The 18,842-nt window shown below is 38.8% G+C and overlaps 1 protein-coding gene across 11 annotated transcripts in view; it reads left to right on the top strand.

Moving 5' to 3' along the window:
* The window catches only part of LDB2 (LIM domain binding 2), a 251,766-nt gene that overhangs the window by 102,258 nt on the left and 130,666 nt on the right, over positions 1–18,842 (top strand). For all 11 annotated transcript variants that reach the window (XM_080405213.1, XM_080405214.1, XM_080405209.1 and 8 more), the window contains one exon: positions 7,191–7,293. In XM_080405213.1, the coding sequence (XP_080261339.1) occupies positions 7,191–7,293 (103 nt within the window). The remainder of the gene's footprint in view (positions 1–7,190; positions 7,294–18,842) is intronic.

The following is an 18,842-nucleotide window of genomic DNA, read 5'->3' as shown; positions in this document are numbered from 1 at the left end:
AACAAGTACTCAGCTATGGGTAGAAGTGTCTATTTTTAACAACTGCACATGATTTAGTTGTTAATGCCCAGTCTTTTTGTTCACAAAGGCAGAATATAGGTCTTATCCATAGAGACCAAGAGCAATCTTATCCCATACACTTAAAAAGGATAAAAGAACATCTTCTGCTATATATTGATAATGTTGCTGTGAAATATCAAGGATGATGCCATAGTGGTTAAAAGGAAATGGCAGTGGAATATGTCTTGAGCCCAGCTTCATTGCTCTTTTTTCCCTTTTCTTTCTCCTATTCATTCTTGTGCACAAGTTCCAGGAGTGGAAATAATGAATTCAAATTAAAGAAGCAGGTGAAATAACACATTTCATAAATTAACTCTTTCTGCTCTGTACCACTTATAATGCAGTATTAAACTCTGCGATCAGTGTCTGTTTGCTGTAGGTGAACGGTGGAACATGCACAGAGTGAATATTTAAGGATTCGTTTCTCTTTTGTCCACAAGCTGCAGTAAAATTTAAAGAATGACAGATAATTGGTTTGAGACCAGGCATTCTTCTTTGACTGTTATTAGATTGAACCACATAGCACTCTGTCTTATCCTTTCCTGACAACTTAAGTTAGAAGATCTTCATAATTTTAAAGACTCCAATTTTAATATATACAACTTGAAATACATGTTGCATCTGTGTAAACAGAAAAATTGGGTGGCTGACATGTAATGGAATAACTATACTTCTATAGCTGTGTGTAGACTGGTCTTGTGATTTGCCAGCTTAGCAAGCAGTTGCCACAACTACTCTAACAAAAGTATCTAATTCAGGCATATGTTAGTGGCCAAATAACAAGGTAGAGGTCAACCATCCTTCCAAACATAAGAAAAATATTTCTCTTCCTTGTACCTGTGTCAGCATGCTGCAGTTAATCCGAACCACTGGTATAATTGCCCAGTGTGGACTCGCTATTTGAAAATCCAAGTGGCGCTATGTCAAAGCAGTGTATGTGCAAAGCTGAGCTGTATGACCGGTATTGTTACAGCATAATTGTTTTGCTATAGCGAAGCTCATTCCCACATCCCTGCGTTCACAGAAAATGGCATGAATCAATTTGCGTATTTTGCAAAGCCTCTTTTTTTTTTTTTCTTTTTTTTTTTCTTTTTTTTTTTTGTTTCTCACAATTTTGTCTGAAACCAAATAATTAATGTTTGATTTTCACAGTTCCCCATTCAGAAAATGAGCTGTTATGAGCTGTTACTGCTTCCCCCCCCCCCCCCCCCCCATTTTGTTGCCTTATAGTGGAGTGGTTTATAGGCAATAAAAATCAGATTCTTGCTATATTAAGAATTTCCAGTGAATCTGTAAGAGTAGCTTTCCATTACGAGCTTTCCCCTGTAATTCCATTGGATTCTTAAAGTGGCTTCAGATTTACATGAGAAGCAGCAACGTTGCCCCCATTTTGCACCGGAGTCAGTCTCTCTGGGGCGGCATTGCTATGGGGATCTCTTGCATGGCTATATTCTGCTTTTTCAATAAAACAGAAACTTGGTGTTGTTTCTTTACTGTACAAATGAAGATAAGTTCCAAAGTGGAATGTAAACAATAATTTAATCATTAAGTAAGCTGAAGAAACTGATATGTTTTGGGCATTGAGCAGAGTTTTGGCAAGAAGTTGCAAGTATATAATGGAACAGAAAACTACTTATGGCCAAAGCCAAGTCCTAAAATCTTTCTGCCAGTTTTACTACATATTGTTTGAGAGATGGCACCCAGCCACACAAGTAAGTGAAATAAATGCAAGCAACACCATTAAAACTGTGAATATGTGTGAAATAACAAATGGAAGGAATAGAGTCGGGCATTCCTGGCAGGGGGAGGGGAGCTGGAGATTCTGTGAGAGACCACTAGCTGCAAGATTAAAGGTATCTTTAAAGCTATGTAAAATGTGCTTTATGTTTAAGATAAAATGGGATAGAATAACAAATGCAAAAGCAAAGATGGTCCTTCCAGACTAGCCCTGGGCAACCAGATTGGTTGGTCCCCTTTTTCAGGTGTTTTTACTAACTACGGGGTATCATATAGTGCCAGCAAAGATACTGTGAATGTAAGATAGGTGTGTGTCTTGTACCTGTGTGATAACAGACAGAGCCATTTGGCTATATAGGTTTGCCACCTACATACTGTATGTGAGTATTCTGTTCTTTGACTCTGTTCATACTGTTTCCAAGAAAATACATTTAAGACTCAAAATATCAGTATTCCACATAGAATTTTTATGTATAGAAAAAAAACCCTATGCCAGATTATAAAAAAAATTGTGCATTGCACAATCTACAGGTCAGTACTCAAATGTCCAAATGTATAAAATTAAGATATATAGATCCCTGTTAATTTGTTACTCCTGTGAAATTTATATTGGAACTGTAACGTGTTCGGTAGACTCAAGATGGGTCTAATTTAAAGCTAATGGGGAAAATTATTGGTTTCTTGTATTCAGGTATTTTATTTCTAAAAGTCTGTCAGTGTGCTCTGAGTATAAACATTAATGTCAGATTTTTTTATTGTACATATCTTGTGAGTTTCATAATTTGTAATGGCTGTGCAGTTTTTACAGGTGTATTTAATGGCAAAATCTTATCTGGAACTGCATTTTAAAAGCTCAAGTATAGTTTGATTTGCTGGGAATGGGAGGAGGGGAGGAATACCATTCTCTCCTTGGAGAGACAGCAGTTTTCTCATGCAGCATTAACTTGAAAGACTATGAGAAGTGTGTATGTTGCCAACAGGAGTGTGGATGTATAGAGTTCTGAAAATAGTAAGTGTCAATAGGGAAGGGTTGCAGGTGCCAGAAGAAAAATGTAAGCTCCCAAGGGCACTATCTCTTTTTATTTTTGCCTTGTCCAATGCCAAGCCACATAAGTTGATGTTAGAAATTCAGTTCTTAGCTGAAAAGTGATTCTATAAGGAAAAGGTCCCATTTCAGAACAGATGTGTTTCCTGTGTGTATTCAGAACTGCATTTATTTGTTTCCATGACTCTCGTTTTAATATACTATTTACACCTGTCATATGTGTACAGCCAAAAGCGATGCGAGGGAGAAAACCAAAATCTGCTTCTCGCTGGGCATAAGCCATGGAGCTGCACGATGGGGCAGCTCCGCCTGAGGCTTGGAGGCAGCAGGAACTCTCTCTCCGCTCTTCTTGGGAGCACGGTAGCCATGCTCTGTACCTCTTCCCATCTCCAAAACACCAGTCTAGAAATCTGTAACAGGGGATTAAACCCCTTAACTCACGATGGCAGCAAAACTGAGCTGATTATTACTTCTTCTGTCCTTGTTAGCCACTAAGGACAAGTGATGGCTTTTCTTTGTAGCAATCTTTTCATATGGTTGAAGGCTGTCGTCACATTTCCCGTAAGCTGCTTCTGTCTTATACTAGACATAGCTAGGCCCTTCCGCCTTGCTTCCTATGAATGCTTTGGGGTTGGCTTTTTTGTTTGCTTATGTCTTTAAACTCAATGATTCCTGTTGTTCTCAGCTAAATTCTTTAAGACTGGGTGGCCCAGGCCTGGCCACAGTACTCCAGAAATGCTCCAGTTGAAGTCTTTCCAGAGATATGTTTGCTGGAGTGGAAAGGAATTGCATCTAAGACAGCTCCCTTATTCGCAAGAGCAACAGATTGCTGATATATTTACTTTATGATCTGGACCATTTTCTATAGTACTGCTTAATCAGTTATTTCCCATTTTGTAGTTGTGCTTTTGTCACTTTATTGAATTTCATCTTCACTTCAGATAATTTCTGCAATCTATCAAAATCATTTTGAATTCCAGTTCTGTCCTGCAAGGTATCTGCATCCTCTCTCGAGCATGGTTTCATGTACTGACTTTTTACATGAACTCCATTCTGCCTTCCAAGTCATTAAACAAAAATAAAGGAATTTGGAGGAAATGGCATAGGCTCGGTTGGCCTTATATTCCAGTTGCAAGATCTATTTTGGTTCGGCAGTCACCATCACAGGCAAGTAGGAGAGCCTCATTTGGCTTGCAGACTCTTAATCATGTGAGTGTGTAAGGTGTAAGGAAGAGCCCAGCTTGACTCTCAGATCACACAGTGAACGTGGGACTATTAGATGGAGGGGGAAAAAGAACATCATTGTACTTAAAATCTGATTACATTTGCCAAAGAAATCAGAGTCAGGGAAAAATATTGAAACCCTAGGATTCCATTTACTTGGAGACCCTATTCAGACTTGAGCCATGCTTCAAATTACAAATAATACCAGGGTGGAGGGGATCAGAGGGAACAATGACAGTTGCGGCAGAGGACGTTTTGCTGCTTGGGTAGCTGGCTACAGCAGCATGGCATCCTTACTGCTGACCCAACTTGCTGGCTGTCTCTGCCCTCTTCTCTCCTTTGACACATTCCTGAAGTTTATTTTAATACAAATTTTTTTTTAAGTATTAATTTTTTTTTGTTATGTTTAGGCCATTATTTCAATGTTTGAGCGTGTGAGTGCACTACGTGAAAGGGAGGTTGCCATGGTAATTTCTCATTATTGTTGAATAGAAAAATAATTACTCTGGCAAAATCCCCCGTAACCTGTCAGAGCATAAGTTAAAGATGCCTGGGGGCAGCCTTGCCTTCACCATTCCCTTTTTGTAAAAAAAAAACGGAGATGATTTTATTATTACTCTTTTTTTGGTAATAACTGGATCCTTTTTCAGCTTGGCTAGGGGACACCTCATTCGGTTTTGTTCACGATTTGGCTGTGAGAGTAGTTGGGCCCACCTGTGACAAGGGTGGAGCATAGAATTAATCAGCAGAGCATATGCAAGCTTGACAGGATTTATGTATTCTGTTAAGGCTTGGGGATTTTTTTGTGGGTGGGGGTGGGGTGTTGCTTTTTCTGTTTTTCCTTCTTCCTGACATAAAATATGCAAAAGCATAAGATAAAGAACTTGGACAGCATCCAAACTGTGACAGGATCTGGACGTTTCATCTATCCAGGGAGGGAGTCCACAGTAATTCCATCTCCACGTTTTCCTTGTCTTCAGACTTCTTGGAAGCAAGAGTGAGTGCAAATATGTGTGGTTTTGAGGTGAGGCCCTGCGCTTTCCTTGCATCTTCTCCGTCTTTCCCATGTGCCTTTGCATCCCAACTATGTCATGTTCTGCTTTTGCCTCCCATGTCATTGGGTGCTGCATCAGTAGATCCAGTGATACTCAACTATTGAGTTAACGAGAGTGCAAACGTGGTATGTGACATTTCTTACATCCTTCTCTCCTCTCTTCCTTCCCTATGACAATTATGTCCGAAAGATCCCTGTTAATACGGCAGCCTGTCTTGGCAAATGGCAGAGAGCGGTAGCTCCTAATTACTTGTTGGACAATACCCTCTGGTATGGGCTTATAATGTCCCCCCCCAGGCTGTCCCGAGTGAGGGGTCGGTGCTCTAAGATGTGTTGTTAGAAGCTAGTGGCTGGGCTCCTGTTGAACACCAGCATATATATTCCATTCTTACTGTTTTGGCTACTCACCTTGTCAATGGAGCGTTGATTGCACATGGGAATACTCGTCCCATTTACACCAGCAAAGAAGAAGGAGCAGCAGCTCTCTGTGGCAACAGCTTTCCAAGTTGTGGGGGACGGTTTTGGTACCTCTTTGCGTGACTGAAATTTGAATGAGCACTGCAGGGCCATGATGCTGGGTGTCCTGCCACTGCAGGGTGGGATGAGCCTTGACAAGGAAGGTGAATTACAGGCTTTGACCTAGCCAAGAAGTCTCTTGGGGGTGTCTGGTAGGACCTGAATGCTAAAAATGTCCCTACCCTTTCTCCATTGGGTGCATGACAAAAATCAAAGTGAAGTTGTGAGGCAGGAAAGATACCCTGCTCCGCAGGTTGGAGTGAAATCCAGTAGTAACATCTTCAGGAAAAACAGGAGCAGTACTAAAAACCCCAGACAGTTATTTCTCTGCATGTGTACGTATAATGGATATGATAGATACATGTTTTGTCTTAAATTGGCATTTTATCTCAGCTTTTTTTTCCTGTGAAGATAAAATATTTCTGGGTTAGTTATATATTGCGTAGGCACTAAGAGGTACTCAGTGCTTACTATGCTGAATGAAGGTGGCTTTGCACACTGGGAAGGCAGCTGCCCTGAGTGGGATAGAGTGCCTCTGAGGGGTGCAACTGGGGCATCTTCAGAAGCGTATTTCCCGCTCTGTTGCTTATCCTGTGTGCTGCATGCGATTTAAATCGCAGGGCCTCAAAGGAGCAGAAGAGGCTGCACCAAACATTTCAAATCCAGCTGTTAAATATACCCATAGCTTTTGAATGAAACAATTCGTAGGTTTGGTTGTTGCCCGACTTCTCTGAAAAGCCTTGCGGGCTGGACCACTTGCACAGGTGCTAGACGTTGAGGTTTGGGTGCCTGTGGTCGGTCACCGAGGTCTGAAGATGCCTGGTTCAATTGTCAAAGTAGTGGTGTATGGGTATGTGCTTTACATTGTACATTATATTAATAATTGCTATGTTCCAGCTATGTGTGTTACTGTAAGTATAAGTATACAGAGGTCATCTTAAAATATTGTTTTCACTTCGTGTATCGCACTGGAAAGTAAAGATTTCTCACAACAACTACATTTAAGTAACTAGCTGCTATTTAATTAACCCACAGTACCATTGTATTTATATTAAATGCATTGGAGTGGAATGGCTATTATATTTAGTTTCTAAATAACTTTCTTGTCAGCTCATGCTGATAATCGGGTTATGTAGCATTATAGAATTAAGTACTGAGGTTTTTTCATTATTAGGACCAAGCATTTGAGATACACAGCTCAGAAAAGGGGGTGGGGAGGGGGGAAGTCATAATCGCTTTATTTGCAACTGATTTATAAAATCGTTTTTAACATTTGAAGAAAAATCTGTGTTTATGAGAACAAAAGTTTTTACATATTTAATGTCCTTGATAAAATGAAAGTTTATTGTATAATAAACTCAGCATTTTAGCTTTTTTCTTAAACTAGAAATGAATTTTATCTAGGAAAATCAGTTTGAAATATCATATAGACATCTACACCCCAAAATGATTGGTAAAGCGCAAACTATGTGTGATCCTGTCGAATTTCTTTTACAAAGGATGAACATATTTTCATTTTGCCTCCTGTTAAGTGAATGATCTGTTGCTTCCTAGGATAGTGACAACCTCTGGTGGGATGCCTTTGCAACTGAATTTTTTGAAGATGATGCAACTTTAACCCTTTCATTTTGTTTGGAAGATGGACCAAAGCGATACAGTAAGAGATATATTTTTTGTTCAAATTTTAAGCCTGAGTTTCTAAACACAGTTTTATCTGTAAGAGACAGATGCAACCCTGGCAATGACAGAGTCACTTGTTTGTATTCAGTGACCATCAAATTTCATTAAAGAATTGCATGGGTTGAGAATCCATCTTTTGTGGAATTCCTCTGACTCTTATTACATGAAAATAAATTATTTCCTAGTGGAGTAGGGCAAATAATACAATATAATAATTGGAATTTTTAAATTAATTTGCAATGGCTGTACTTGCACTCTTTAATTTGGTTTCCACAAACATTCAAGTGTTGAGTCTTGTGGGCAAAATTATTCACGGAAAGGGAACTTTGTAGCAAGTTTCAGTAGAGTTGCTGGAAGGGCTTCCAGATTTAAACAGGGACCATAAAAACAAAAATACCAAAAGCTATATCCTTGCTGGTGTAGATAATCATTATTCCATCAGCTGTGTGGATCTATGCTGTTTGCACACATTGAGGACCTGCCCTGGGTATTGTCTGAACAGCAGTGGAAGTCTAGAATACTCTCAATCAAGCACTAAATGAAAGCTTGAATAACAGTGAGGCAGTGAATAAACCTGATGGCATTGGCATCCATTGCCTGCATATGCTGAGCAGCAAAAAGGGGTAAAATTCATCGACCAAATTGTTTGTAGTGAATAATTCACTCAGCTTTAGCACTAAGCAACAGCGAGATAAGTAAATATTGAAAGACTGCGTTGCCCATTGTTTCACTCCATTCAGAGTGACCCCTGCTTCACGGTGACAGCTTGTACTCTCTACTTAATGTCCTGAGTCTTGTGAGGTTCTTTTTCGTGAGAGTGACTGATTGTCAGCGTATCATTCACATACTTCTAATTCCTTTTATCAATTATCTCAGGTATTTATTTGACAAGTGTTACCTTCTCCTGGAGAAAAAATAACAACCGCTTTGAACGCACATTCTGGGATTAGTGTTGACAGAATTACAGTTTCTTGCCTTTCAAAGCAAGTGATAACTCTGTAAAGGTCCTCAAATTACAGCCTATAGCAACATTGGTAACAGCTGATCTGTCCTGATTAGGTTGAGTCAACTTGTCAGATATCAGATTTGCTAGTTGTGTTATCAGTTCAGAAGGCACAGATACATCAGCAGAAAAGCAATTAATGTCCAGTTAGATCAGAGGGAGTTGTGTTTCTGGAAAACAGTGCTGCATATGAAAGAATCTGTCAAAGAGCAAAATATTCCTGTTGTCACAAATGCTTGATAATGGTTGTGCTATCTGGAACAGTTCGGTATGTGGCAATACTGTGATTCTTAGCATTGTTGCTGATAAGCGTGATTGAAAGATCAAGTTACTGTAGACACATTTTTAAAAGCGACTGGCACACAGGATTTTTCCTCTGGTTTTAATTTGTGACCTCTGCACAAACTTTTGTTGCTCTTGGTGTTATTCTCACCATCTGCCATTAAAGCTTAGCATTAGGGCTCTATCTGTTCATTCATGTTTCCTTTCCTTCGTTAGTAAATATTTACGTAATGCTGAACTACAGTGTTAGTGATTCTTTCTGATGCACCCAGTATTCCTGTTTAGTGATACTTGAAAAAGCATGCTCGAGCCGTTCCAGTCTGGGACTTTCATTGCCCCCTGAGCAGGCTTTGAGAGCCGCCTTGGGGGTGCTGTGTCCCTACCTGGGACACCTCCAGCATTGCTCGTTGTTAACAGCTTGTTGTTAAGAGCAACCCTCTCTTCCTATTAGGAAAGTTTGTGTCCAAAACTACGTCCAGGAGTTGTGAACAGAGCAGTCTGCTCCCCTTTGGGTGCAAACATTAGGCGACAACCACTTCTACCTGTAGCAGGTCCTTGTTGAGCACAGAGACCTGATCGAAGTCTCTGTTTTGCCTGCCCAACCATGCACATGCTCCATGGCGACTATGGAGGGTCTTGGCATCTCCCAAAGACCATAATGTCACCCAGTACCCTTCTTCCAAGTAACTGGTCACTGGCCAGTGGTCAGGGGCTCCTGTTAGGCGTGCCAGAGTATGCTGAGTGGTGGCAGCACCAAGCGTGGAGTTTTGGAAGATGAAACAAGTGCCTGGTCTCCATCCATGCTGTCTGCAGCAAGACGCTTCCTCCTTGCCCAGTGTGCGTACTCTTTAGTGTGTAGTGGGAATGAAAATCGTTGGAACTGGCTGAGAGGGAAGAGAAAAGACAGAAGGCAGAAACAGTAATAGAGGGTACCAAGATTAGGCCCTAGTAAAGAGAAATAGGCACACTTTGAGAAGTGATTTGTAGAGCTGAAAGTGATGGAAGATGCCAACCTCTTGCCTTTGCTCCAGGATTCAGCTCAAAATTGCCTGCTTTTGTCTTGCTTCAGCCTGTGAGAGATTTGCTTACATCTCTGACTTCAGTTGTGGCTGCCACCTCATTTTCTTCCCTTTGGGTGATTGGTGGTTTCCCTCTATTAGGTATTATAAAATTCTCTTCTGGAGGAAAAAAAAAATCCAGAAAATATCTTGGGGGGGGGGGGGGGGGTGGAGAAAGAACAAATAGTTTTTCATTGTCCATGGCCACAATTTTTCTCTGGTTCTCTGGCTTGTGACAGTTCCCAGTCTTTTCCTCTCCTTGTTCTCAGGGGCTATCCGGATCTTGCCTTAAGCCACTGGAGATGAGGAGTAGCACAGTGTTTTGCCCCAGGTTCATTCTCCAGAGCCCCAGGAGCACTGTGGGAGGCTGCTGGAAACTTGCGTATTGTCTTCTGCTCTAATCTTGACTGCAGTTCCCAGACCCCTCTGGGATCTTTTTTCCGTGCTTGCTTTAAACTTTTCCTTTCCCCGAGTTTCTTACCGCAGCCTTTTTCTTAGTCGGTGCTGTCTGCCCTCTGCTCTCACCTGGACAGCCCAATCCCACAGCCAGAGCAAATGTCCAGGGCATGTGAGTCAGGCCTGTAAATTATAGTGTGTTACAAGATTTAGAAAAAAATACTACTTTTACTTGCCTCCCATTTGTTTTAACTTTTAGTATGCAGTTCTGTCAGAGAAACTGTAAGGGTTGTAAACTCACTTTTTTTTTTTTTTTTTTTTTTTGTCTCAGAAAAGTAAGCTGCTTATTTAATTTCATGGCCCCAAACTGAAGCTTTACGAAAAACACCAAATACTTTTAGGCTGCCTTTTGCATTATGAGTGTTTTACAGCACTCAGCTCATCTCCATACTGAAAAAAAGCAGTTTTCTTCCCTTTGCTACTCTCACTGTTGAGTCTGCGAGGTTTCTCTTTGACTATCAGCTCTGAGATTCTTTAATTTGTAGGGGAAAATAGGTATGGGTCAAAGTGGGGGTTTTAAGTCACTGGGTTATGTTTACTTTGCTTGGTATGAGACAGCACTATGTACTGATACTCAGGAGAGCTTTAAATGTGCCTGTATATCTGTGTGGCGCAGCATGTAAAGATACTTACTTATGCCCTGGGAAGAGTAGAGGTCTGTTAGTTCAGTGATCCACCAGTGCTAATTAATTTGATTGCCAGGTTTGTTAGATATGGACCAGTTATCTTTGCAGAACATTATTCTGCCTTGGGTAGATGTGAACTTGGAGCCCAGCTCAACTTCCCATGCGGAGATTCTGTGTTAGACCTGAAATTGTTGCTGTGCCCATCTATGCAGCAGCTCTTTTTGTCTTCAGAATTTTATTTCTTAGATGTAAGAACTTCACCTTCTGCAATTCTTCCTCCCTGGTAGAGCATTCAAGAAAGAAGATACTATCTTCTTTCAAACATCCCCTGAAAATGTGTGTTTTTCTCCTGCTTGCTTATACCCCTCAGCTATTCTTTTGGTCTGCTGTTATCTATGAACCCTACTCGCAATATTAAATTCTATGTTGAAATTGAGTTTTAATGAGAAAAATGACAGAAAATAAAAACACTTTTTAATGTAACAAAGGTGTAAAATATGTATGTTTTCTCTAGCCTGGCTTTCTCTAACATTTTTTGGCTACAGTGAGATGGAGAGAAAGCTCACACATTCTAACGCTTAAAGACAGAGAAAGATTCTCAAAACCAAAGAGATGCTACCTGTTTTAAACCACATTGAACAGTATTTAACAGCAGCTAAGAAGTAAACCTGTGAAATTCATTTTACAGTGAGAGCAAAAAGAAAATTGCTTTAATTTATTATGCCCTGATTTATTGGGTCAAGAAGTAAATAGGATTTAAACAAAACTAAAAAAAGAAAATATGCCTAATGGAGCAGATTTATTTTTTTTCCTTGTTGTGAATAAAACATTCGTTTCCTGTTAAGAGCCTTCTATCCCTGTAAAAGAGTAAATACTAGACTCTGATCCATTGTTGCCCAGGTTCTTTGTTTCTTAGAGACAAAATATTTCCCGAACAGATAAGAGAAACAAGTTTGATTGACAGCTCTTAGCAGAGTCTCATCAGCTGCTGTGCTGACAGCCTGGTGATGCGCACTGTGCTGATGTGGTAGGGACTGACAGGTGATTGACAGCCCAAGACTGTGGAGACAGGAAAGATGAAGCATGCTCAGTAAGAATAATGTGCAGTGTTTATGCAGCACTGCAGAGAATAGGAGCTAGAAAGTTAACTCTTTCAGAGCAAAGTGACACTGTAACGCATAATGGATGCAGTTGCCACTGTACAGAAAATTAGAGCTTGTCTACATTTCTGTTCATTAAATGCTTTCTGTTCGTGGAGGAGCTATATACTGTGAGGAAGTAAAAGCATGAGCTATCACATTTGTAGCCGTACAAAAAAATTCATGTGTGGTAGGTATGATGGAGTCCTCAAAGTGGTTTTATTTAAGCCTATAGATGTAGAATGTATTGAGAATTTCAAGCACTTTTTATGGGCTTCCATCACCCAATTTTATATGGCATTGCATAATGTTACACAGCAGACATTTCAGAAGGAACCAGTTGAGCTCTTTTGCTTTATGTAGCCCTACAAAAATACAGCGATATCAGCTTTATTGTTGCTCTGGATCTGGCTGATAATTGAATATGCATTCTGTGTTATAATTGCTGCTGCAGTTTGTGCTTGGAATGTACAATATAACTATACCAAGCTTTGCATTTTATGCACTTACTATTCATTTTCTCTATTTGGTCATGAACCCTGCTTGGTTTTTCTTAATTTCTTGATTTTTTTGCTAACCGGAAAGTTAGAGGTAGATTTTGGGGGCAATAGTTTCAGAGTACGGTGAACTTTGGGCCAAATGGTAAAATCATCAGCTTTAAAGTGCTTGTTGAAGTTTCTCTGTGTGCCTTTAGAATATATTACATGGCTGTATCTTAGACTTTACTACAAATTACTTAGTGAATGCACAGTGAGTGAGCTGCCGCAGATTCATTGCGCTTTTTTCCCTGTTTATAACCTGTGCGATACAAGTAACTTTACAGCCCTTTGCTGGATAACTTCTGTGCGGGTCAATGATGGAAAGCCATACCTAGTGGTCATTTCTTACAGTCAGGGAACATACTTTGGGGATAAACAGGGAAAATTTGCCACACATTACCCACTTGCTTAACTATTGTCAAAAAGATGGGTTTGAGAGGCTAACGCACTACATTATCAGCCCAGGTTTCTATAAAACTGTCGTCTGGCTTCTCTCACATAACTCTTACAGAGAAAATTAAATTTGCCAAGAGAAACAGATTGCAGTATTTCCAGGAATGCGCTCTTTCTCTTTCCTTTTATTTTTTTCCCAAGGAAATCCCAGTCATTAAACATGATTTGAGCGTTCAGGTACAACACAGTAAATTGGCCTAGCTCAGTAAGTGAGACAGATCATGCTGTGCGACTGCCTGGTCTTCATCTTTGTATACCACTCTTCTAGTTTTGGGGTTTTTTTCAAAGTTTCTTAGCAATACTTTTAAGTTTAATTTCAGAACATAGATGAACATTTCATTAAAATCAGGTCTAACAGGTCCACAAGTGCCTGCGGATCACCAGTAGCACCTCCATCCCCCAGCTAATGATTTCTAATTCATTATTACTTCTTAAAATTGGTATTTTAAGGAGATCTTAATTCATTTTACGTATGCTTTATTAAAACTATATATTGATAGTTTCTATTAAGAATATAAGGAATGCACTACTAAGTCAAATGCATTACAGGTGTCTAAATGTATGACACCTATGCACTTATCTTTATCACCCAAACTTCTGTAAGCTCATCAAAGAATAAAATGAGATTTGTTTGACAAGACCTATTTTACATAAACCCATGTTGACTGGCATTAATTACATCCCTTTCACTTCAGTCTTTGTCAGTTAAATCCTGTATAATTTTTTTCACTATTTTGTCTGGATTGATATCAAGCAAGTGTATTATGTTATACCGTCACCTGACTGTATAGTGTCCCTTCTTAAATATCAGCACAACAGTAGTGGTTTGGTTTTGGGTTTTTTAATTCCCTCAGTAGCTCTTTTTTTTATTATATTATTATTATTATTTTATAACACCAGATAGAAATCTGCAAAAGGAACTCTTAGAACTGCTGATTTTAAAATGTTTACTCCTAGTAGAATCTATTTAAGATCCTTCTTAGCTGCTGATGGACTAGGAAGCACTTTTCATCTCAAGATCAATATTCTTTCCAAAAGTAGAACAAAAATGCTTTTTTATGTATTGATATTAACATTTTTTTTGGTTTCCAAATTAAATTAAGTTTTGAATAAAATTCAAGGTCTGTCTTATTTTCTTTAGCCCATACAGCAGTGGATTTTTCACTGACACATTCAGCACCTGATTCTAATACTTTATGTTTCATAATGTGTTTTTACAGAATGCTTTCCCCTTTTTTATCTTTTCTTTTACATACGATATTAATTGTTGTTATTATTATTATTATTATTCATAATTATCAGGGTTTTTTTCCTTCTAATTGTTGCCTTGATTTTTCCACTAACTTTTTTGCCAAAGTTGTTTTCTTTCTCACAGTATAGTTGTGGCTTTTGGATATCTTACCAAGTCTGTTTAACAGATTCTTAATTTTCATGCATAGTTTTTAGCTGTATTTTGTCCCAGGCAGTTGAGCTTTGGCGAATCCAGTATTTTGAGGCACCAGCTGTATCTCTCCTACTGATTGGGATTACCTTTTCTTTGTCCGTACTGAATGTACGTTTTGGATGGTATTTGTATAGAAACACGTGATCCGATTGGAGAGTGTCCAGAGGAAAGCAAGTCTTGATCAGTCTACAGAAGAGAAGACATGGGAAAAAAGAGAGGGGGAAATGGGACATAATAACAAGACCTATCAAGGAAAGGCATGTAGTCTGTTTCAATATGCACGATGAGCAGAAGAGATGCTAGCCTTAATTTGTATTAAAAAAAGGTACATTGAGAGGTTAGTTTCTACCGATAAGCAAAACGAGGTCCTGGGGCACATCCCCTGGGGAGGCTGTGCAGCTTCCACCAGCTGAGGGGCTGTGTCTGACCTGCATCTCTGGTTCCCTGGAGTCACTGGTCCCAAAGCAAGTGCCAGCTTTCAGCCCAGTTCAGTCTCAGCCATCGTAACAAGTTCTGGAATTATTTTCTCATCTTGGGTGATAAACTTATTGTGATTAAAAACACCCTACTATTTCTCATTTTTAACAATATGAATAATGTTTTTCTAATATTGCTGGCTATGCAAGACTTCCCGCAAGAATTTTCCACCAATTTCCTTCAGAACATACATTTTTCTTTTTCTCCATGTTACTGACAGGTGCTGAAGGAATAATTCTTTCTAGTTCCTGGTTTGTGATTAGCAGGTATGAATTAGACCTTCATCTCTGCCCACTGCAGGCTCGCTAGTTAGCATAATGTTCCTGCGCTTTTGAGTTATCGCTACTTTTAAAATACAAAGGGGCTTCTTTACTGTAAAATGCATGTGCAACCTGTGTGCGTGCATGTGTGTATACACACAGCCTCGGTTAGGTACTCCATGGAAAGGTTTATCATGAAAACTGTTCTATCAACCTCTTTTCCAAGTGTTTTGCAAGTAAATACAAGAATTCAGGTGTTTTAAAAATGGGTATCTCAAATCTTTTCTGCTTGTTACTAAGCATGTTATACAAATCAATGTCAAAGTCCCTATGTCTGTAAAGTGGCACCTGGAAAAGGGCTGCTAAACTCCTAATGTGAATATTGCACAATTATATATAGCCTCTAATTGCAATGGCACACCGAAATCCCAGTCAATCAGATTGATTCTGCTGCTGTATAAACAGATTAAGCGATAAGCTCTCTTTGGGAGAAATCATAATATAATAGGACATGATATATTATAGGAGTCTAGAGTCCATTCAGAGAGCAGGAAGAATAAAAGCAAAATTAACATGAGAGAATCACAGTGATTTATGGGCTTTTTCCCTGCCCAATACAAATAATCCCTTTGTTGTGGTTGGCTTTTGTTCACCCATTTGGTCCAAATTATGTAGTGTTCTGTTCTTTCTCTCTGCTGGAGACCATGTTAATACAATGCTGGAAATCCATGCAAGATAGTGGGAATCAATAGTTTTTTACACCAAAATATTAAACAACTTTTCACTATTCCAAACTCAAGGTAAATAATTTATTTCTTTGCATAGTGTGACAGCAGTTGTGAAGAATAGGTCAGTACTTTTTCTGTTTTGCTGAATAACTGGCAGGCAGATCATTAATTATTTTTTTTAAAATTGAGAAATAAAATTGTTGCTATACTATGGTATTTTAAAGTATTTTTTATATGAAATTGAAAACATTCAGTTGTTATTACTGCAGCTTTTAAAATTATCAGGTGATTTTTAAGATGATCAGTTAATATATGTTACATCCTTGCAGAAAAATGTTCTAACATACAGATTTCCTGTAAGAAGCAAGATTCAGTCTGAATATTCATCCAAATCTAGAATTATATGTGTCTTTCCCTTAGTAGTAAGGAAATATTTTTCTTCTGCATTTTTCATTTCATTTCTTTTCTTTTATTACACTTACATTGTTTCTCTTTCAGTAGTGAAACACCCCACTCTATGAATGACCTAAGCAATACCATAAAAAATTGGAAACTTTGCGGCAGAGCGTATTTTTATATTGTCATCTCATTTCTAGACCAAAGAGAGGCATTTTACTAAGTATAGTAGTTTTACCCACAGCCAGTATAAACTATAATACTTTGCAGCATACGGATTGCCTGAAGGTATTAGAAATGAATTTCCTTTTATAGAGCACTGAATAGCTGAAGAGTGGACTGGCAGACTTTTTTCTTCCCGCTTTGAATCCTCAGGTGTAGATGAATCAGAATATCAATCCTAATGGGTCTGAGAGCTTTACGTATATTACGATAACTTTATAATAATTTGAAAATTGCATATTGTGCATACACACTTAACACTGTAAGTAGTGAGGTTGCAGACCTCATGGCTGTAGGACACTAGTAGGACAAGGCTTGTAGTTGAGCATAATCTTTTTTAAGTTCGGGTAATAAAAAATTCACTGCAAAATATGACCTTTACCCACACATTTAATCTCACAGACATGTATGCACACACAGATAGAACACAGACAAATATGCAAACGTGAATCCTAATATAGTCTTTGTTTTATTACACACATGTGCATGCTTGTGTTTAGTGTACAAATAAAACTTTAATAAAACTCTTACATTGTATTTCAATGATGCAGTACTGCTGTTCCACATGATGCACCTTATTTTCAGGTGTTAGGTATTTACTGTACTGCAATATTTTTAAATGGCTTAGGAGAATACAATGTGCAACATCACCAAAAATTATGGAATCTTTATAGAAATACATTTAAACTGGGTCAGCTGCAGCACCATGATTAGTAGCAATAGAGCCAAAAGCTGACTCTGGACACTGAGATACTGTTCCCAATTCCATATTGGAAGTTTCCTTGAATAAATGTAGTCATGAATTTTTTTTCAAAGTCTGCTGTGTATGAGAAGGCTGAGATATTACACAGTGGCTATCGTTCTATATCATATTGAATTCTGCACTCCAAATTATATTACCTTTAAAATGTTGCTGACATTTTGCTGTTCCACTAGTCTGATCCATACAGATTTTATACCACAGTATTTTAAATTCATTCTGGCGCATATAGCAGTGTAAGCAGTACCTTGCATTTCTTCTTTCCTTGTTTTCTCTGAGAAGTGGGTTCTGTGGGGTATTCATTTAGGATTTTTCAAAACAATTGCAGCCAATATAGAGATACTACTAAAAGTTTACACCAGAGAGGACAGTTTACAAGAGTATGTATTGTATTTGAAACAGAACGATTGAGATTTGTGACATTGGTTTTGTGGAGTTCAGACTACTCTTCTACTCAACTACTGGTCCAGTATTCCAGAGCTCCTCTTTTTTGAAGGATCTTGACTCCAAGTCATTGAAAGTGAGTGTTGGTACCTTGGTTTTATATTGTATGGGAAGGCCAAGAGAAGGAGTCCAGGCTAGCTCTGATGTACTAGGGCTGGGCTGGGCTGCTGAGGAGATGATGCTGCAGCACGTGGAGGTACCTGCAATTGTCTAGTTTCACTCTGTAGGTCTGTTTCATTGCTGTCACCCAGCCAAGACATGTGGCTCATTCACTGGTTGAGAAAAGTTTATTGCTCAAGGGTGCTGTCACATGTAGCTTAGCGTTGGACAAGAGTCTAGGTGATGCCTCTTTCGTATCTCTACTCCAGAATGTACCGCCTGCTTGGAAGAGTGTTGCTTCAGCCAAAGGGGCTTGTGCCTTGACTACACTGAACTTGAAAGTGCTATTCCTTTCTTATCAGCGTTGCCTCTTTCATACCATTCAGCTTGAAACAGCTGCTTTTCATCTCTGACCTGGGCTAATCTTAGAAGTTTATCATTTTGGCTGTAGTGGAAGGATGTAGGCACCACAGAGAAGCACCAGTGGACAGCTACCAAAAGCAGCAGCTTTTGAGTCAACATCATCTGTGCGGTTCACTGAGTGCCTGAAAGTAGATGTTGACCATTTCGTTATATCTCTTAAAAATCCATTACTCCCATCTACATTTGGCTATGAAAAAGGCTTTTACATATAATTTTATCTAGTCCAAAATATTAGAATACTGTGTAATTCAACTTTATTTTTGTCTTTAATGTTTGGACCTAAATTAATACAGCATTACTTTTCATCCTGATATCAATCTTGTTCCTTTCATTCAGATCTAAATTCCTTTGTAGTATGATTTAATTCACTAAAATGAGGTAAAATAGAACCCTGGTCCAAGGGAGCATTAAACTAAAATATTTTTGGTGGCACATGTGAGAGCAGCAGCCTGCTGTATAAACTGTTTCCCTCTCCTCTTTTAGTTTCTCAGAGACTTTAAAACTTTTTTGACTCTCAAGAACTGGTATTATCAATATTTGTTCCCTCCACCTGTCCTGCCTTTCAGCCTTAAGGAAAATCAGTTCATCCATTATTAAATGAGATTATAGAGATTAAAAATACACTTTTCTTTTCTAAAATCAAGTTCCTATGTTTTTTTTTTTTTAAGCAATCCTGAACTCAAACCATCTTGGTATTCCCTAACTGAGGATCAATGC

The sequence above is a fragment of the Falco punctatus genome, assembly GCF_963210335.1.
Source record: "Falco punctatus genome assembly, chromosome: 1".
NCBI lineage: Eukaryota > Metazoa > Chordata > Aves > Falconiformes > Falconidae > Falco > Falco punctatus.
Note: the sequence above shows the minus strand (reverse complement) of the source record. Positions and strands in the feature narration are given on the sequence as shown.